The sequence below is a fragment of the Pan paniscus genome, chromosome 1 (assembly GCF_029289425.2).
Source record: "Pan paniscus chromosome 1, NHGRI_mPanPan1-v2.0_pri, whole genome shotgun sequence".
NCBI classification, from domain to species: domain Eukaryota; kingdom Metazoa; phylum Chordata; class Mammalia; order Primates; family Hominidae; genus Pan; species Pan paniscus.
The window spans coordinates 132,182,725-132,204,606 of NC_073249.2; the positions used below are offsets into that span (position 1 = coordinate 132,182,725).

The 21,882-nt window shown below is 43.0% G+C and overlaps 1 protein-coding gene and 1 long non-coding RNA gene across 10 annotated transcripts in view; one reads left to right on the plus strand and one right to left on the minus strand.

The window, feature by feature from the left end:
- The window catches only part of SLC44A3 (solute carrier family 44 member 3), a 76,899-nt gene extending 55,759 nt beyond the window's left edge, over positions 1 to 21,140 (minus strand). For 3 of the 8 annotated variants that reach the window (XM_034931582.3, XM_034931577.3, XM_034931592.3), the window contains exons 1-7: positions 21,011 to 21,140; positions 20,433 to 20,540; positions 16,858 to 17,000; positions 13,835 to 13,971; positions 12,899 to 12,992; positions 3,585 to 3,745; positions 1,417 to 1,506 (exon numbers count right to left, since the gene is read on the minus strand). In XM_034931582.3, the coding sequence (XP_034787473.1) occupies positions 1,417 to 1,506; positions 3,585 to 3,745; positions 12,899 to 12,992; positions 13,835 to 13,971; positions 16,858 to 17,000; positions 20,433 to 20,540; positions 21,011 to 21,037 (760 nt within the window). In that variant the 5' untranslated portion in view covers positions 21,038 to 21,140. The other 5 variants (XM_055115843.2, XM_034931585.4, XM_055115848.3 and 2 more) reach the window with 5 other exon arrangements.
- A 53-nt stretch (positions 21,141 to 21,193) lies between these two features.
- LOC103784411 (uncharacterized) overlaps positions 21,194 to 21,882 on the plus strand; it is a 155,193-nt gene continuing 154,504 nt past the window's right edge. For both annotated transcript variants that reach the window (XR_001338421.4, XR_610041.5), the window contains exon 1: positions 21,194 to 21,545. This is a non-coding gene — a long non-coding RNA (uncharacterized LOC103784411). The remainder of the gene's footprint in view (positions 21,546 to 21,882) is intronic.

Below are 21,882 nucleotides of genomic sequence, written 5' to 3' on the forward strand. Positions count from 1 at the left end.
ATATCCACAGTAACTATAGGAAGGTTGGAGTGGACAGGAAGAAACAACCCTCAGAAGTCATTGTGCCTGTCCTCCGACACAGGGCTACAGGGCTCTAAGTTGCTGAGGGCAGAGCTGATGACTCAGGGGAAAGAAACATGACAATCACATCAGTTTTTAAAAATTAAAATATAGTCATCCACTGCATGATGACATTTTGATCAACAATGGACTGCATATATGATGGTGGTTCATGAGATTAATAATACTGTACTTTTCTGTGTTTAGATGTGTTTAGATACACAAATACTGACCATTCTGTTACAGCTGCCAACCGTATTCTGTACAGTAGCATGCTGTGCAGGTTCGTAGCCTAGGAGTAATAGGTTATACCATGTGCCTGGGTGTGTAGTAGGCTCTACCATCTAGGTTTGTGTAAGTGCACCCTGTGATGTTCACACAATGAGGAAATTGCTGAGTGATGCATTTCTCAGAACACATCCCTTCCTGTCATTAAGTGACACCTGACTGTACCCCACACCAGTTGGTAAATGGCTGCTGCCTTGAGCCTCTTGCATGCCCTTGTCCCTCGGACCTCTTTCCCAACAACTGCTGGTGAGATCCACAATCCAGCAACCGGGAGGGAAATATGGGCACAGTACAGGGTCTCCAGGACTCTGCTTCCATGCAGGCCTGTGTGTCTTCCGGCTGGTCAGAGCCTTTGCATGACAACTGTGGGCACCCACGTGCCAATGGGTGAGGTGCGCATTCAGAAGAAATCCTTTAAAATGCTCCCAGTGGGTACTGGGATTCTCTTTTAACGTTATGGATACAGGATCACGGTATTGGAAAGCTCATCTCAGGAGCAGCATAGCACAGCAGAAGAAACAACAGATTTGGCTGGACGTGGTGACTCATGCCTGTAATCCCAGCACTTTGGGAGGCCAAGGTGGGAGGATCGCTTGAGCTCAGGAGTTGGAGATCAGCCTGGGCAACATGGCAAAACCCCGTCTCTACAAAAAATACAAAAATTAGCTGGGTGTAGTGGCATGTGCCTGTAGTTCCAGCTACCTGGGGGGCTGAGACAGGGGGATCGCTTGAGCCCAGGAGGTTGAGGCTATAGTGAGCTGCGTTCGCGCCATTGCACTCCAGCCTGGGCAACAAAGTGACAGCCTGCCTCAAAAAAAAAAAAAAAAAAAAAAAAGGAAAAAGAAAAAGAAAAGAAAAAAAGATTGGTCATTAACTTTGCACTGTCTGTGAGACATAGCAACTCCCATCGTCCTCCCTGAGGCCAAGTTTTCTCATTTGTAAAGTGACGGGGCTAGATACTCTTTAAGACTCCATGTAGCTTAAAAATGCCAACTTTTAAGTTCTGTACTTAATGGAAAGGCTTTTCATTTAATCGAAAAGAAATCAGTCAAGTAGAGAAATACTTACACAACAATCCCAAAATAACCAATGAAATGAAAATGTGAACCAGAAGGGTGGTGATGAATCTGAAGGTAAACATCATGGCCAAAGACAAGGCTGAAAAATTAAGCAAAACACATAAACCTCAATAGCAACAAAGGATAGGGGAGATGATGGTAGCACTGCGATGACAAAACCCTCCAGAACAGTGACGGCTGAGGATTGTATTCAATCTCTAAATATCTTGGGATATCTACTAAACACTAAATAAAAATAACAAGGTATACGTGGGGCAGTCTCTGATGCACCATTCAATCAAGTGTGGTAAGCCTGTCTCTGAAAGTCCTAGTATTCTTCTCAAAAATAAAAAAAATTTGGCCGGGCATGGTGCCTCACGCCTATAATCCCAGCACTTTGGGAGGCCGAGGCGGGTGGATCACCTGAGGTCAGGAGTTCGAGAACAGCCTGGCCAACCTGGCAAAACCCCATCTCTACTAAAAATACAAAAATTAGCCAGGCATGGTGGCGGGCACCTGTAATCCCAGCTACTCGGGAGGCTGAGGTACAAGAATCGCTTGAACCCGGGTGGCAGAGGTTGGCAGTGAGCCAAGATCATGGCACTGTACTCCAGCCTGGGCAACAGAGCAAGACTCTGTCTCAATAAAAAAAAGAAAGAAAGAAAAAAAATTTTATAGCAATATTATTCTCAAATGCCAAAATCTTTTTTTCTTACAAGTCCAAATGAACCATTTAAAATTCTTATCACACTTAAATCTTCTGACTTCATACTGGGCTTATGTAAAGTTGTAACTTTACATGTTCTAAGGTACTCTTATTAAATATGAAAGATTAATAATGTCTTTAAAATGAAGAATTTAAGATCCTAACCATGAAATAAGCTGTATGTACTATTTTCGACATAGGAAATCAGGATTGCATCTAGATCAGAGTTATGTTTAGTAAGGTGGGTTTTGGGATCACACAGATCTGGGTTTGAGTCTTAGTTCTGCCACCTCTTCTCCTAGGTGTGCAACACTGGCCAAGTCCTAAACCTCTCTAAGCCTCAGTTTCGTCTCCTATGAGTGGTACTGGGATTCTGATGAGGTTTTAATGAGTGAAGAATAAGTACAATGCCTGGCACATGGTAAGTGCTCAGTAAACGACAGCTGTTAATACCATTATGAATCTAATAAGCACATGACAATGTCCTTGCAGGGACATTAGGTCATTATATAAGATATCAGGAATAACCTGAGGTTTTTTTGTTATATATTGTAACCAAGCCAGTATTTGGGAGTCAAAGCATCTTGTTTGAGTCAATTGAAGTCATTTTCAGCCTAAGTAAGAAGTCTGAAAGTCATAATAGTGACTAGTTAAATATCCCCAAGCATTCAGGAATTAAGAACCTTTTAGTAATGAAATTGTGGAAAACTCAATTTGTTAACTGTTAGAAATATGTTAATATCTGACCAAAGAGTTTCTCTCTACCAAGAGGTTTGTGGGCTGCCACTGGAAAGCGAGGAGACAATAGGCTCTTACCACTGTCTAAAGGGGCAGAGTGTATTCACCTGTTCAAAGAGAAAGTTGGCTCTTGATTTCAGCCAACTGAAACATAGAAAATGGGAACTCAAAAGATCAAGAGTGGGTAGCTGCTTCCAGAAATGCCCAGAGAAGGCTGAAGGCCTTGACCTGTCTACAACCCAAAGCAGGTATGTCCCTTAGAGGAGCAGGATACAGCAGGCCCTTGCAGTCTGACTCCATTTAACATGGATGCACACATGTCCTTGCCCTGCTCACCAAGCAGCTTTCTGATCTGCTTTCTGATCCACCTACAGGTGGAGGCATGTTTGGCCAGAAGACATGGTTTCTGGTCACCCTGACAGTTGTATTTTTCATGTCCCATCCACAAATTGGCAATCTGCTTTATATACCCATCCCCAGTGAGGAGCAGACACTAGAACATGGTCAGTATATCAAGGCAACCCTACCCACTGAGGCTTTCTGCCAGAGGGCCAGCCGCTCCTCTATTCGTATTGCCCCCATCCCACTTAAATCTGAAACACCGAAAATATCTATTAAAAATACAGAGTTTTATATTTAAAACAAGAGGCTAATTTTCATTGTACAACATATAAAATGCTAGGAACTTTGGCATTCCATAAACAACTATTAAAATTAACTTAACTGAGAATTACCTAACGCGAGGATACACAGGCCAAGGATTGTATCTCTTCCCGACATGATTCCACTTAGAATTCGGTGGAGGGTGTCAACATCATTTATCAAAACAGATGCAAATAGGGAGTAGCACTCAGGTGTTTGAGGGACACATCGGTTAAATAAGGGAAATGACTTGCTAAAAATAGAGAAAAAAAGATGGCAAAAATGTTTATTTAACATTTATCTTTAAAAGATGTTTATTTAACATTCTCAATAACCAAAAAAGCTTAAGAACTACCGTAATAGAGAGGCGTCTAGCATGCCATTTGCAGAGCACACCTTAGAAAGCCAGGCAAGTATGCTCTGCTACATCGATTAGCTGATGTTCTGAATAGGAAGTTGATCATGGGAACCCACAGAAACCAAAAACCTAAACTTGGGGAGCAACATTTTTAAAAATAAAAATTGCACATATTTAAGGTATACAATGTGATGTTTTGATATATATAAACTTCGTGAAATGATTGCTACAGTTAAGCTAATGAATGTATCCATAAATTCCCATAGTTATCATATTTTGAGAAAACTGAAGATCTGTTGTATCAAATTTCAAATATACAATACAGTATTATGAACTATAGTCACCATGCTCTACTTTATATATCTAGAATTTATTCATCCTACGTAACAGAAACTTGTATCCTTTGACCAGCATCTCTCATTTCCCCTGCCTGCATCCCTGATAACCACAATTCTATTCTCTGCTTCCATGAATTTGACTTTTTTAGATTCCACATACAAGTGGGATCATGTATGGGATTTGCCCTTACGTGCCTGGTTTATTTCACTTAACATAATATCCTCTGGTTCATCCACGTTGTTGCAAATAGCAGGATCTCTTCTTTTTTTTAAGGCTAAATACTACTCTGTGGTATGTGTACATATACTACATTTTATTTATGGGGAACCTCTTTTTTTTTTTTTTTTTTTTTTGAGACAGGTTCTGCCTTTGTCACCCAGGCTGGAGTACAGTGGCTCGATCATGGGCCACTGCAACCTCTACCTCCAGGGCTCAAGCTATTCTCCCACCTCAGCCTCCTGAGTAGCTGAGACTACAGGCATGTGCCACCACACCCAGCTAATTTTTGCATTTTTTGTAGAGACAGAGTTTCACCATGTTGCCCAGGCTGGGCAACAAGAGCTCAAGCGATCCACCTGCCTTGATGTCTGAAAGTATTGGGATTACAGGCATGAGCCACTGTGCCCAGTGGGAACCACATTTTTTATTCTCCTGTCTTAGCCCTTCTTAGACACAAACTACCAACCCCAACAAAAGAATTTTATTTCTGTAAGGAACTATTAGGGATGTGAACTGGATGAGACAGAAGCTGTGTTAATGACACTATTAGCTTAATTCCGTCCTGTTTAGGAAGGCATATGAGGCTTGAGAGCCTTGCTATGAACAGTGGGTGCTCAATAAATGGATAGTAAATGTGTGATTGATGCTGCAGTTGATAACTGCCTTGGGTAGATGAGAAAGTTGACCTTTTTTTAGCTTCTTCCTGAAATGTAAAAAAGCCTAGAAATATGCATTCTAATGAATCTTCATGAGGCCACTGATACCTTCGCAGGGTCCTGTTCTTCTTTCTTTCCATGAACCCCAAATGGTGGAAATAATCCCAACCAAAGAAGTGTCAAATTATCTAAAAAGCTGCTCAAAACCCAATCACCAATCATTTTGTGCAATGTATAAGAATGAAACAAAGGAGAATCCAAATGTTAAAAGATTTCATTGCCCTGAAGAAAAGAAATGACTTCCCAAGCTTCTAATGAAGCACAACATAGAACACGTGGAAGAATCTTTCTCCAGAAGTCTCAATATTACAGAAACAGTTCCTGAGTCACTGGATAGTGGTTCAAGAGAAGAGTAACACAAACGGTGTTTTTTGTAATTACATTTTTGAAGGGGTAATACATTCACATGGCTTAAATTCCAAAAAGTACAAGAGACCAAACAGCAAGAAATTGCCTTTCCTTGTCCCTGAGCTACCGAAGTACATTTCCTCACAGGCACCCATGATTTTTGGTTTCTTGCAAACCATTCTAGAGACTTTTATTAGCATATGTAAATATCATAGGAAGTTTAAATGGAATTTGCGGCTGAGCTCAAAGATAATAAAAATTCTACTCCAAAATGAGACGCCAGACTCCACCATTCAGGGCATGCCAAAAAAGAGGTGGGAGAAAAGTGGTTAGATTATTCTTAAACCCACATCCATGCTGAGAGCATAAAAGAGTTGGAAGTTGATAAGCAGAGCATTTTTAAAAGTAAACTTTAAATTTCTGAATAATTTTAGAGTTACAAAAAAATTGTAACGATGGTAGAGGGTTCCTCTGTGTATCCTTCACTCACATTCCCCTAATGTAAATGTCTTACATAACCACAGTATATTTGTGAAAATTAAGATTTAACATTGTCACTAAACTACTAACTAAACTACAGCCTTTATTTGGATTTCACCGTAACATCCTTTTTCTATTCCAGGATCTAATTCAGGATGGCACATGGCATTTTATTGTCATGTCTCCTCTTTGGTCATGACAGTTTATGTTTTTTGTAGAGACAGAGTCTTGCTATGTTGCCCAAACTGGTCTTGAACTCCTGAGCTCAAGCCATCCTCCCACCTCTGCCTCTCAAAGTGTTGGGATTACAGGTGTGAGCCACTGTGCCTGGCCTGTGACAAGTTTCTTAGTTTTTCCTTGTTTCTCGTGACCTTGACATTTCTGAAGATTCATAGTCAGGTATTTTGTAAAATGTCCCTTAATTTGTAGAATTTCTCTCATGTTTTCTCATGATTAGGCTACAGTCAACAGGTTTTTGGGACAGTGCCACAGAGGTGAAGTGCCTTTCTCATAGAATCCTATCGAGGAACGTGACAACACTGGTGAAGTTGACCTTGATCACCTAGTTAAGGTGGTACCTGCCGGGTTTCTCCATGTAAAGTTGTTATTTTTCTCTTTTCCCTCTCTATCCTTGGAAATGAGTCACTAAGCCTAGCCCACTCTCAAAGGGAGGGAAATTCCACCTCTTGGAGGAAGAAGTAAAGATTTATCCCTTTCACCGGGAGCAGTGGCTCATGCCTATAATCCTAGCACTTTGGAAGGCCGAGGCGAGTGGATCACTTGAGGTCAGGAGTTTGAGACCAGCCTGGCCAACATGGTGAAATCCCATCTCTATTAAAAATACAAAAATTAGCCAGGTGTCATGGTGGGTGCCTGTAATCCCAGCTACTCGGGAGGCTGAGGCAAGAGAATTGCTTGAACCCGGGAGGCACAGGTTGCAGTGAGCTGAGATCGTGCCACTGCACTCCAGCCTGGGCAACAGGGCAAGACTGTTTCAAAAAAAAAGAAAAAAAGGATTTATCCCTTCCCCCCATTTATTTATTTATTCAATTATTTATTCATATCAGTATGGCCTCATCAACATTTATTCTTTTCTTTGGGTTATAATCTTAATTGTGTTATTCAATCTATTCCAGCTTTGGCCACTAAGAGTCATCTGTGTCCTTTTGACAAGACCCATTCTTTTTCTTTCTTGAGAACTTCCTTACTTTCTGATGCTACAGGATGATGATACCAGACGTAGCTGGTATTTTCCTTATCCAAGTCCTAGAACCTGCCATTTCTCCAAAGAACCCTTGAAGACCAATGATTAGAAACCATGATCTGGGTATTGGGTATGGTGGGGTATTACTGATTCTAGGCCCTATAATCGATTCTAGTATGTAATTTCAGAATTGCTAACCATTATACTGTATTGTTTAGGGAATTTTTAAAAAATGAAAAAAACAATTGTTAACCAGTAGCTATGTGACAAACAAATGTACTATCTGGAGTACAGTGTTTATATACAGTTCCTTTTGTCTTTAGCTTACAGTATCTAGTCACAAAGCTGTTTTCCAAAGTTACTCACATCAGCTCCTTATTAGTCATTTAATTTGTCACCCTCTACACACTATCCTAAGATCCTGACATCTTGATTTTAATTTTTATTTGCATATAGTAAAATCTACTCTGCACAGGTGATGACAAGTGCAGAGAATCATTAGAAGAGTAATTTTTGAAGAGTTGAAAATTTTTTTTTTTACTAGACTTGTCATGTGACTCCATCCCCATTTTCCTAAGTCAGATGAGAAGGGTTTCATGGAAAACTCAGAGAGCTTAGGGAATCCCCTGGCTTAAGGTCTGAGCCACCCCAAGAAATCTGGAGGGTGAGCGGCTTTAACAGCAGAGCAGAGAGCTACAGCTGGGGAGTTAAGAGCCCCCAGGGCATTTGTCAGGGTAAAGGGTGCAGAGGGCTTCCTGGGGTCTAGTTGTGGGCTGTATGTGCACAAGTCCCAGTGATGGGGTGCCACTGATCGTGTCTAAGACAGCCCTGTAGAAGGCTGTGGGGACCTTGGCAGAAGGAGCTGGAGGTGGCTGCTCTCTGAGGTAGCTAATTAATGCCTCAGGACTGAGGAAACCCTCTCACATGACCAGCCAGAGCACAGATGCATTAGACTACATGAAAGGCACTGCAGCTGAAAGAGCCCCAAAGAACCCAAAACATGCCCATGAGGGAAAGAGCTGGCCGGGACATCTCCCAAGCCCAGAGAATGCTGGTGCTAGTATCAGACAAGTAAATGTGTTCCTGCTACTCTTTTCTTCCTTCACTTTTGCTGCACCAGCCCCTTAGACAAAACCTGTTTTAGCAAGCTGGGAGAGGAGGGGAGGAATAAACAGAGGAGAAGAGCAGCTGACTACAGCCTCCTTCCTGGACTATGGCCTTCCCACTTGCTCCTGGTCCAAGTGTGCAGGGGGCAGAAGTTTGAACCTCCGATCAAGTGAGAAGTTTATCACATTGGGCTGAATATTTTTTAATTTAAAAAAAAAAAGTTGAGACAAGGTCTTGCTCTGTCACCAAGGCTGGAGTGCAGTGGCATGATCACAGCTCACTACAACCTCAAACCCCTGGGCTCAAGAGATCCTCCCATCTCAGCTTCAGCTAGGACTACAGGCATGTTCCACTATGCCAATCTAATTTTTAAATTTTTGTAGAGACATGGTCTCGTTATGTTGTCCAGGCTGGTCTTGAACTCCTGGCCTCAAGCAATCCTACAGCCCTGGCCTCCCAAAATGTTGGGATTGCAGGCATGAGCCACTGTGCCTGGTCTGGGCTGAACATTTTAATTATTGAATTTAAAGTGTCTGTTACAACTTAAAGTGACTCAGTATGTATTACCTAAAAGTTACCAGAGAAGCCTTGGGAATTGCCTGTGTTTTTATTCAGGGGCAGAAAAAACTAGTCCCACTGAATAAATTTAAAGAGACAGAGAAAGACAAAAATTAAATTGCTTTCTGACTACATCCTGTAAGTCATGCTTGATGTAATAATGGTTATACAAGCAAATATATACCTAGATATATATATATTTGTAGGTTTATATATACTTACATTTTCCACTTTTTATGCAAAAGTATACTGCACACTGTTCTATTATTTGTTTTTTTTTAACTTAATACACTTCAGAATGTAAGGAATTCCTCTTATTTTTACTGAGGCAATATTTATATACAATGAAATACACTGATCTTAAACATAAAATTAGAGACTTTGATAAACATATACATCTATGCAACTGCTACGCCTTTCGAGATTTAGAGTATTTCATTAGCTGGGGTAGGGATGCATCTTTTTTTTTAGATGGAGTTTTGCTCTTGTCACCCAGGCTGGAGTGCAATGGCGTGGTCTTGGCTCACTGCAACCTCCACCTCCCGGGTTCAAGTTATTCTCCTGCCTCAGCCTCCCCAAGTAGCTGGGATTACAGGCGCCCGCCATCACACCCAGCTGATTTTTGTATTTTTAGTAGAGACGGGCTTTCACCATTGTTGGCCAAGCTGGTCCTGACCTCAGGTGATCTGCCCGCCTCACCCTTCCAAAGTGCTGGGATTACAGATGTGAGCCACTATGCCCGGCTCACAGGGATGCATCTTTAGGCCATGGCCTGAGGTTTCTTCACCACTTCTGCTTTTCTTCTTCCCATTAGCAAAGCCACTCAAACTTGCAGGAAGTCATTGGGTAAGCTGCCTGTATATTTAGATCACCAGGTATATGGAATTCAGCTGAGCAAACCATGCAGTGACATGCACAGGCACCTATGTGGGAGGGTAGAACTATAATTTACTGGGGGGAAAATATCCACGCCTTTTAGATTTTGAATACATGAGGGACTCAAAATACATTACCATGTTGAACACCAAACTGAAAAAAGATCTATTTGCTTGTTATCTTCTGCAGTGCTTGTTCACTGCTCTTAAAAGCTCATACCTAGGTCCACAAACTCCTTGATATTTAGCCATTACTCTAAAAGGGTACGTTATACCTCACATGACCGACAGACGAGGAAGAAACAATCAGTTTAGTCAAAAAGAGGTATTTAGAAAATGTTCTTTGGCCCTAAAGCCACCCTTCTCATGTTTTCCAGCTTTTCAGTCTTGGCACTGCTATTCCATGATAAATATGATCATTTTCACCTTAAACAAACACTTGCTTGTGCAGGAAAAGGGAATGGAGCCCTTGAGGCTATTTCTCTCTCTCTTTCTGTCCAAAACAGGCCACTCAGTCAAGGGTTTTGTCTTTACTTGAACAGTTAGTATTGGAAACATTTGCATTTAGGGTGAAAAGGACTAGGGCTGGCTTGAGAGTGAGAAGAAATGGTGCTATTATGACACAGGGTACGGAGACTCTTTCTCCCAGCTTGATGTGAGTCTAGGAAGGCCACTCACCAGTCAAAATAAAACCAAGTCTTGACTCAAACATAGACGCTGCTTGGGTTTGAATGCCAGCTTTTCCATTTGCTGGATGTATGAACTTAAACCTCTCTGCATCAGTTTTCTCAGTTGTAAGATAGGGATGAAAACAATACCTACAATATAGACGTTTTCTGAGGCCCAAATTATGTTAAGGGTTTAGAAAAGTATCAAAAGCTCAATAAATGTTTGCCATTATCATCATAAGTATCAAGATATAAGCTTCCTGTGGAATTATGGTTGCCATCCCATTTATAGTAAGAAGAGAGTTTATCCAACTCTGGTTAAATTACAACCTTAAAAATTCCATTCTCTTTCAATTCCATCCGTAGTTACATCTACAGTTACAAATAGTGTTCTTAAAAAAGTCCTCCTCTCCAAGTGCTAGAGAATTTTCCTTCCACCTATTACTAAAACATTCTAGTTTTTTTTTTAAATTGGGTTCAGTATGTTTCATTAAGATGTGTTTATGATACCTTACATTTTACCAGAATGTAAAATATCATAAACACATTTACAATTACCAGAATTTTAAAAATAAGATATTATAGGCCAGGCGTGGTGGATCATGCCTGTAATCCCAGCACTCTGGGAGGCCGAGGCAGGCGGATCATGAGGTCAAGAGATCAAGACCATCCTGGCCAACATGGAGAAACCCCATCTCTACTAAAAATACAAACATTAGCTGGGTATGGTGGCATGCGCCTGTGGTCCCAGCTACTTGGGAGGCTGAGGCAGAAGAATTGCTTGAACCTGGGAGATGGAGGTTGCAGTGAGCTGAGATCGCACTACTGCACTCCAGCCTGGGTGACAAGAGCAAGACTCTGTCTCAAAAAAAAGAATATTATAGAAAAATGAAATGGGTATTCTCCTCAGCAAATAGTTCTCTCCTCCTTCAATTACTTACAACATGGAGTATTTATTTTAGAAAAGAATATCACAAAATGGCTATTTTCTGCCTCCGATGTGATTTAAACCTTCTCAAGTCTCTTTGTGTTTGTGAGCACCTGCTAGTTCAGCATTTTTCAAGCTTCACTTGCAACCAGTTATAAGACTATGAAATACATTATTTTTAAAAAGGCAACAGAGTAGTAACTAAGAGTGTGAATCATATGTAATAAGGGTAAATGTTGTTTTGTGAGATTTCTAGTTTTGTTTTATATATGTAAGGACATATGAAGGTATGTGCATACAGGAGTTGGGATGTAATAAATTTCTTACTGTAAGTCCCAAACAAGAGTTCAATAAACACCACCCTAGAGGATTGGAATAATGCTTTGTTTTAATTAAATAATCATTATTTCTCAGGGATTTTTCAGAGAGGTCTCCTACATTGTAAACATACTCACATTTTTCAAAAGAATGACAATTCAATATCAATACAAGTTTTCCTTTAGTACATCTCAGCATCATAATGGTGGCAATCAACACTCATTGTATTTTTCCCCTTAGCCTTCTCAAAGGTGTAAACATGAGCCATTCGCCATGGCAATGCAACCACCGCTCCATCATTACAACTTTATTCTACAAATATTTGTAAGGTGCCTACCATGTGCCAGGTAGTACACTAATTTACAGGGGTGAATAAGACCTTGCAAGGAGCCCACCAAGTGTACTCTTGATAAGGACCTGTGCTTTCTGTTTTCATTAAGAAAGGTGTGGTGATCACTTGGCCTTGTCCATCTGGTCTGTTTCTTATGAAGATATCTAGAGCAATAAAAACTAACAGAGTCTAATTATGATAAAAAGCCAAAAGTAAACGATTTCTTTCTTTTTTTTTTGAGACAGAGTCTCGCTCTGTCACCAGGCTGGAGTGCAGTGTCGCGATCTCGGCTCACTGCAACCTCCACCTTCTGGGTTCAAGTGATTCTTCTGCCTCGGCCTCCCAAGTAGCTGGGACTACAGGCATGCACCACCACACCCGGCTAATTTTTGCATTTTTAGTATATTTTTAGTATACAAAAAAATTATATTTTTAGTATACAAAAAAATAGTATATATTTTTGTATATTTAGAGATGGGGATTCACCACGTTGGCCAGGATGGTCTCCATCTCCTGACCTCGTGATCCACCTGGCTCAGTCTCCCAAAATGCTGGGATTACAGGTGTGAGCCACCATGCCCGGCCAAAGTAAATGATTTCTACTTTGCAATAAATAATTGGAGTAGAAAAAAATACACACTAATTTATAAAATCACCCCATTAGTAATAATTCATATGTTACTTCTTGCTAGCTCTAGTGTTCTTTGAAGATTACGTGTATTTTTATTGTTTGCTGAGTTTTCTCCTTATTTAGCCTGATTTCTAATCCACTGTCCATAGGCATACTGCAAATAGTCCCTCCATGTTTTTATCACTGGCCTCCATATACTGTAAGCTCCCTGCAGGCAGGAGCTCTTCTGATATCTCCTTCCCACAATGCCTAGAAGAGTAACAGATGCACACCAAGTACCCAGTAACTTTTGTTTAGAGTTAAGGAAAAAGTATGGAAGCTTTTACCTTGGAGGAACTGGTAGCCTGGGACACAGTGAGTCTGCTTTTGGACTGTGGGTGTAGTTGAAGGAATTCAAACTATAAACACACAGGAAGGACCCTGGAAGCAGAACACACAGACATTATACCTTCTTTCCAGGTGAGTCAGTAAGGAAACCACAGCCATGTTACCAAACCAGAAAGGAGAAAGAATCAACTACAAGGTCTACGGGTGACAGAAACACAAAAGTAATAGGCATACAATCTGAGGTCTAGTGAGGGCCTCTCTTCCTTTCTTTTTAAAATCCCAAATTCAAAACTAAAAGTTACATGATTGGTCCTAAAATAATCTGAAGCATATTTGAAAACAATTTCTTGTAGAAGCTTGATAGTTTAAACCTGGCTTTGCAAATAATTTTTAAAAATCTGGCAAACCATTTCTCAGACAGATAAAATTCTAAACAGTGGACCCAGTACAAGGTATTTTAGTTATACAAGTGCTTCTGGTACAACTTGTGATATCCCACTGCTCAGTGGAAGTATCTATTGGCCCCAAAAATCTCATGAAAAGACCAATTTGTCAGCAATTCTACCCGCAGCCTGCACGTACATCTCTAGGACCGGATGTGCCCACGTGCATGGAGCTCTCTGCCTTCCTTCTGACCCCGCCTTTGGGTCTTAAACGTGGGCTGTCTCCTCTCTCTCTCTCTGTGGATGACCATTCCCCTGCAGTGGCAGGGAGCATACATGGAATAGCTAGGGCTTCAGATAAATCCAGATAGAACAAAAATAACCTGAACAAGCTCAAGAGAAAATGCTTACGGCCACACAAAAAGAGGCACCCACAAGGAAGTAAAACTTCCAGCTTTCCAGAGAAAGCAGAGTCAGGATAAATGATCTCATCTAGGTCCCCACAGCTTACCCCATCATGGGGAAAAGAACAAACCAGGCCTTAGTGCCTACCACTGGTGTTTGCAAAGAGCTGGACCTCTTCCAGGGAGTCAAGCTGCTCTTCAGGGCAGTTGGATACACAGAGGGCCATGCGGTTGAGCTGCATACCTTTGACTTCCAGGTTGCAGGAATTCATAAAGAACACATGTCTAGGAAATAGATGAAACAGAAGAATGTGTTAGAGCATTGCTTCTCACTGGTCTTAATTGTGGGCCTTAAAAAATATCCACATGCTATCAAATGCAGGGATCACCCAGGCACACTTTCATAATTGTTTCAGCATAATTGAACATTTATGATGCCTACCGGTGGTCATCCATGAAGCTGTGCAGCTTGGAAACTATCCAAAAACATTAACAAAGCTTTATTTCTCCAGATTTAGTGTTGTCTAGGGGATAGCACTAGGGAGTTACCTGAGAAAATCTGAGGAAAAGAAGCGATTGGTTAAATTGTCCATTGATCGCTAGATCAGGCCAATGCACAAACTATTCAATGGACTCCACGGAGAACACATTTGTACCCAAGAGTGTTCAAATATGCTTCAGAGAATAACTGAACACAGGGAAGTGAGAAGTGGAAAGGAGGGGGCCAAGGCTGGGAAACAAGGCTGGGAACCAAAGGCTTGTCTTTTCCCCCTTCTCCCAGGTTGAGAGCCAGGACACTCAGGAGAACCCTCCTGCAGCTCCCCAGGGGCAGGGTAGAGGGGGGACAAGAACGAAACTGGTGTTGCCATCAGCAGGTTATGCGCTAGCAGCTACAGCTTCCAGACCCTTGCCTACCACTTATCCAGGCTCCAAGACCCCAGGAATGGCAGAGGAAGACCCTGTAGGCTGCCCTCTATGGGAGAGACCTTGAGAAGGGGTCCCGGAAGGTTTTTTTCCCTCCTGTTAGGGATGGGAGAAAGGTGGTGCAACAGGAGATGAGGAACAGATTTCCTGGGTGTGTGATATACATATTTTTGAAAAAGTTTAAAAATTGTGTTAAAATATACATAAAATTTACCATCTGAATCTTTCTTTTTTTTTTTTTTTTGAGACAGAGTCTCGCTCTGTCACCCAGGCTGGAGTGCAATGACACTGCCACCTCTGCCTCCCAGGTTCAAGTGATTCTCCTGCATCAGCCTCCTGAGTAGCTGGGACTACTGGTGCCTGCCACCACACCTGGCTAATTTTTGTATTTCTAGTAGAGACGGGGTTTCACCATGTTGGCCAGGCTGGTCTTGAACTCCTGACCCTGTGGATCTGCCCGCCTTGGCCTTCCAAACTGTTGGGATTACAGGCATGAGCCACTGCACCAGCCCCATCTGAATCTTTCTAAGTGTACAGTGACATTAGTACATTCACGTTGTTGGGCTATCATCACCACCATCCATTCACAGAACTCATCTCCCCAAACTGAAATCTGTACCCATTAAACAATAGGTTCCCACCCTCCTTTCCTCCAGCCCTTTGCAATCGCCATTTTACTTTCTGTTTCTAGGAATCTGACTACTTTACATATCTCATGTAAGTGGAATCATACAATGTTTGTATTTTTGTGACTGGTTTATTTCACTTGGCATGACATCCTCAGGGTTCATCCCTGTTGTAGCATGTGTCAGAATTTCCTTCCTTTTTAATATTTCATTGTAATATACATATCACATTTTGATTATCCATTCAACCATTGATGGACACTTGAGTTGCTTCTACCTTTTGGCTTTTGAGAATAATGGAATGTATACTCACTTCAACCAGGAATGACTGTTTGTTGACACTGCATTATGAACACAATGTGAAATGGGAGCACATGGGCATCTAAGTCGCCCTTCCTCCTCCTGTCTTCTTTGTAAGTGGCTCTATGAGTGCAGGAGAAAATGCCCCGTAATTAGTCCATGCCCAGAAAGAGCAAGAGCCCCCTTAGGAGCAACACTCAGGAGGATAAGAGGCTTAGTCTGAGATTTGTATTTGGTGACTCCAAACTTATATTCAGGATTTATTGAGATCCTTAGGATTTCTCTTCTAAGGAGCTACTTTTATTATTGAGTCTTAAAAATCCGTTTTTGGCCGGGTGTGGTGGCTCACGGCTGTAATCCCAGCACTTTGGGAGGCTGAGGTGACAGATCACAAGGTCAGGAGATGGAGGCCATCCTGGCTAACACAGTGAAACCCCGTCTCTACTAAAAATACAAAAATTAGCCAGGCCTGGTGGCGGGTGCCTGCAGTCCCAGCTACTTGGGAGGCTGAGGCAAGAGAATCTCTTGAACCCGGGAGGCGGAGCTTGCAGTGAGCTGAGATCTCCCCACTGCACTCCAGCCTGTGCGACAGAATGAGACTCTGTTTCAAAAAAATAAAAAATAAAAATAAAACATCATTTTTTTGTTCTGTCATGTGAAGCAAGAGCTAAAATCTTAAAAATTCTTACAAGGCAGTCTCCATCTTAGAAGTTCATGGTCAGGGATTTCTCTCCCCTCTAGGGAATTCCCATCTCTTCTCTCCCCTTTCTGTTTCCCTGTGGGAGGTGGGGTAAGGGAGTAGGGGGAAGAATGCAACACCACAGTGCCATAGCTGGGGCAGGGGTGGGACACAGGTCCCCAGTGTTCCAGGTGGCATTCGGGTATTTCCACGTAGAAACAATGTGTGGATGATGTAGGGTTCAAACATATACGATTGGTAACATGATTCTGATTCATTATGGAGAATAATAGCAGCAATTAACGTTTGTTATACTTTAGCTCATGCAGTGTCTCATGGATCCTTAAAACAACCTTGTGAGGTAGGTATAATAACTAGTTTAGAGAGATGAAAACTAGGCTTTGAGAGGTTAAGTACTCTGCCCAAGATCACACAGCTGAAAAGTAGCACGGGCTGAATTTGAACTTAGGACTATGATTCTAAAACTTGTACTCTTACCTGTACTATATACACAGCCTTCCTTTTTATGAAATAGGCTGACAGAGTTTTGAATGGGAAAAGTTTCCAGGCTCTAAATGATGAATTTATACAAAGTTTTGAGGTACAGTTCCTTACAGACTGGGGACTTATTTAGATACTTACTTTTTTAGGGTCATGTCCTGCCCTGAAAGAGGGGCCCCTTCCACGGGGGAGTTCTTCTTGCCACACATGTTGCCAAAGCTGTCATAGCCAAAGAGGAGTCTTCCCGCGGCTCCAGCCACCACCGAGTAGCCCATGATAAACACCTGGCAAAAACGGGGGCATACGAGAGCCTGGCCAAAGGGCTGAGCGCACAGTGCCCCACACCCCTGCAGATGCCGATATAAAATGGAGCCTGGTGGAACGTGAAGCTCTCCAGCCTCATAGCGCTTTGCTCCGTCAGTAACAGTGTCAGCAACTCCAATCTACCAGCATCCTGCTCCTCTGCTACTTATACATTTAGGTAGAGAGAGAATCTAATCCACTGAAACAGATTTCTCTCCATTTTCTTACCTCTGTGCTTTTTAACCTTTTCCTTAAGAGTCTATCATTTTTCTTTTTGGTCTAACTTTACTGGGACAATTCAATTTTTCTTCCCTTGATGTTCTTGCTTTATTTAAGTGCTTCAGGGCTATGCTAATTCTTTCCCCAAGGTTTTTTTTTTTCTACTACTTTTTTTGTTTTTCTTTTCTTACTTTTAAGGGATTCTGCAGAAGCAACACAGTTGATATGTACTGAAACACTGTTCACCAATCTGCAAATAGTGTTTTGGAGTAACTGCTTAAGACATACAAAATAAAGGACCACAGGAATTCTGCTGGACAAGAACATCTTGCAATCTATCATCATTTTTATCCACTCTCATAGTGAATGTGGAATATTTGAAATTTCAGTTCAAACAACTGTGCCATTAATACATACTGACAGGCTCTCTGCCAAGATTGAATATGTATCTTCCCATAATGCAAACTTAGTAAGTTTCCCAGTACTGTATGCAATATATAGGATACCATTTAATACTCTATATTGACAAGTTCATTCCAGGAGAACAGATATAATACACTATTCATTAATATATAGTATTGATACCTTACGCTGCAAAGGTACATTGTCCTAAATTCAAATACCTTCTAGACATTCTGCATTTATTACTAATTTAGAAATCAAAATAACAAACATTCTTCAAGTGCCCAGTGTGTGCTTGAGACTTTCTTACTGGGAGACACAGGAATGACCAGAACCTACTCCTTGCCTCCAGGAACCCAGCCTAGAAGGCAAGCAGGACTTACGGGCTGCAGACCTCCTGGGGAAGGAGGCTCCCTGTCCCTCCCCACTCTCCAAGATCCTCCTAAGTCTAACTGGTCAGATTCTAGAATGAATGGGTCACCTTTGCTAGTAGTGTGTGTCACTCACCCTTTACCTAAAGGCTGTGGAGTAGGTGTGACTCTGTTTGCCAATGTGGCTGGCATGGCAAGCTGACCATGCCTTGACATGCTTGTCTCGTCCTTTCGAGTTGGAGTGTAGTAAGGTCTGGACTCTGTTTGGATTTAGAGGGAGGAAAGGGGTCATGTGCTTCTGCCCAGCTCACCAGTAATCTAATAACAAAGTGATGTTTTCCATTTACCATCATTCTTTCCTTTGGAAAGCCTGTGGTGAAGAATGGAAAGTTTTTCTGGGTGGGAGAGGTGGGAGTGGTTTCTGAGGATTCCTGAGTCCCTCCTAATAAAACTATGACTTTATGATTATTATTTTTTATGTTTTGTAGACACAGGGTCTTGCTTTATTGCCCAGGCTGGTCTTGAACTCCTGACTTCAAGGGATCTTCCTGCCTCGGCCTTCCAAGAAACTACTACTATAAACCTTCATTGTCCTAATTTCAAACACGCAATTGCGATTCTATATGAGAGGTGATATAGGAGGTGTGTACATTGGTCTAGTGGGGCCACCAAGGTAGTCACTGTCAACCGTGCCTGCAAAATCAGGAAAATGGAATCTTGAGGGATGATAGGAAAAGGCAGGGCAGGAGAGGATACTGGAGGGGTAAGTAGAGGCAGAGATAGTCCAGACTTTGAGACTTTGCTCCTTGTGTTTAATGCAAATATAAACACAGGCTGGTGCTGCATTTACAAGAACCATCTCTGCTTATAATTTCAGCTCCTTCCCCCAAGCCTTTGTCCAGCCCTAACTCAGGGCACACCATCACCAGTCAGGACATCTGTCACAAGACCTGAAAGCTGAACAACAGCGGCAGAAAAAAAAGTCCAAAAACAAAACACTCCTTGCTCTGTTTTAAATACCTGCAAATAAAAAATGTTGCAAAAGACACTAAAAGCCAGTGAGCTAAGAAAGGACTCTGACTCTTAAAACAGAATGCCATAGTGAGAACTTGGATATATTAAAACTTTAGACTTATTTTGCAAATGAAATGTAATTTTAAAGCAGTTTCCAGCTCCGTGCCACCTCTCAGCTGGTTCACAATTCTTCAGGCTGTGATAGGTCATCTACAAAGATTTTCCCCAGGATTCTCAGCTGTTGGGCTGAGAGTTTGGTAGTGAGGTCCTAGGCTGAAGCTGTGGAGGGGCTAAGGCAGATCATTAAATCACAATAACAGCTTGAGGTCAAAGCTGCCAGGCACAAGGCAGGCCAGCTGCTCCCTGCATTTATACAACAGCAGTCTCAGATAAAAACACCAACCATCTGCGAAGTTAAGCAGAAGGTATTGTAGGTGCACTGTCTCTCCCAGCTCCTAGGGGAGAGTTCCAACGTAAGCAACAAAAAACATCTGATTATGTGTTTCAGATCTAACCTTCCACTGTGCCTGTAACCAAGCCTGTCTATGTGAAATGGGTCATAAGTGAACAAATGCCTTTCTTACTTGGAAAGAACAAACATGATATTTTAGGGCCTATTCAGATGGAATTCTTTTCAACAAAGGTAATTACTATCTGGTAGTTATTACCCTGCTCTATAAATTAATCATTTACCACGCAGCAAATAGCATGCCTTAGCCTGGCATGGATGATTTCGTGAAAGTGGCCTTTGAAAATGTCGGGTGAGACGTTTTCTGCTGTTACCTACAATTCTAAAATAAGTATAAAAGCAGCAAGATTTGGCTTCCAACAGACTCTCTCAGGATTATAACCGCATAGCCTGATGGAGTTTACCAGCAATCATACATACCTCGAAATTAGAGTGGGAAAAATCATTCCTTGTTAGCTATGGTTAACAGTATTGGCTGCTAAACACAACATATCTCGCGCGCGTGTGTGTGTGTGATGTTCAGCTAAAGGAAATGCAATTTATTTCTAGGCTTACCCTGGCTTTTCCTTTGTTAAAGGTGCACCAAAAGCTTGAGGAATATTTGATTTGGGGGTGTGGCAGGTGCTAAAAGAACTTCTGTTCAGTAAGTTCGGAGAGTAAAAGGAGACACATTGGCCTTACTAAATAGCAATCACATTGCAAACTGTTAATTCCCATTTCCTAATGGAGTCACCCCTTAGAACATGGCCTGTAGCAAAAAGACAGCCTTTCTAGCGAGTCTAGGACAAGAATTCTCCCGAGTACTAACTGATGTTTATTGTGGGTTAACGGCAGAAGTCTCTCACTGCAGCACCAACTACGATTTACATTTGGGACAGAGTTATTTCCAGACGTGCACACACACTCTGGCCTCTTTCCTACCAAGCACCCACACTTACCAAACCAGTCCAAAAGAGAAAGAACAGGAATAACCATGCCGTATCTGTGCATTTCCTATAAATCTGGGGTCGCCACTCCCTTTGCCTAGGGGCTCCTTCTGCAGAAACCTTCCAGAAAAAGGGAGAGTTGAGAAAAAGAAGATAAACAGGTGGACTCTACCTGGAAACCGAACCCAAATCTACTTGAAGAGTGGCCAAAGTAACCAATCTTTTTCTAAATTTTTTAAATTAATATTATTTTTTTACGTGGCCACCTGAAGCTCTTTCACACAGCCTTTGAAACACCTGCTCTGCGCCGAGCGGATGTTAAGCCCCCTGCCGCCAAGTGCTTACCTGGAGGTGCACCTGAGGACGACCCCAAGTTTGCGCCCCGCGGCCCGCGTCTCCCCCGCCTCCGCCCCAGCACTGGAGCAGGGTCCAGGTTCCTCCCCGCCAGGTGGCCCCAAGGTACTAAGCGGGGGCGGGATCCCCGAGGCGCGGGAAAGGCGGAAGCGTCCGGCAGGGAAGGTGCGTGAAGGAGGGAGACTCGACCCTTCCCCGGGGCTCCTCCCCCGAGGGCCGAGGCTGCGAGCGCTTACCAGGTACTCGGCGCCCAGGCAGTGCATCGTGCGCTTGCCGGCGGGGGCCGGTGACTGGGAGCCGCCGCCGCCTCCTGTACGCGGAGACGCAGCGCCCGCGAGCCAGGGCTGGGGCCGGGGCCGGGGCCGGGGCTGGGGCTGGGGCTGGGGCTGGGGCTGGGGCCGGGCCGGGGAGGGGCGGGCACGGTGCAGCGCCGCCTCCCGTTCGCCTCTGCGCCTGGCCCGGCGACTGCGGGCGCTGCGGTCCGCTGGGTCCGCCTCTTCCCGGCATGGGTTTCTGCCCAGCTCACCCGCTGTCAGCTGGGGTCCTGCTCTGGTGGGAGGAAGAGGCTCAGACGCTTCCCTGCCCTCTCGCCTCAACCACCTCGAGGCAGCGGCTCCCAGGATGTGCACTTTGACGACTAAAGCTGAGCCGGCGCCGCCACGACTTTGGGCGGGTGGTCGGCCTCTGCCCTGAGCAGGAAGTAGAAAGTCTCAGCAGACCCCTCCTGAGGGCCGAGCAACAGTGTAGTGGCGTATTCCACATAGCAAACAGGTAAGCAGCATTTACTGTGTGCTGGATTCTGTTCTCACTGCTATTGTTATTCCTAATCTACGGAGGAGGGAAACTGAGGCACGGCCATTGGTGATGCAACTTGTTCGAGGAGACCCAGTAAGTTGTGGAGGCAGGAGTCGAAGCCAGACACTCCGGGAGACCGGCGCTCTCGAGGTGGTTTACTCTGACTTCTCTCCCACCTTGCCTTAGGGCAATCATTGCCTGACTTCGCAATTGAAATGGTAGTGTCCACTGAAGCGACTGGTGGCGTAGTTTTCCAGGTAATGTCAGACCAGCGCAAAAGCACTGTTGGGGTGAGGAATTTAAAAAACGAAAA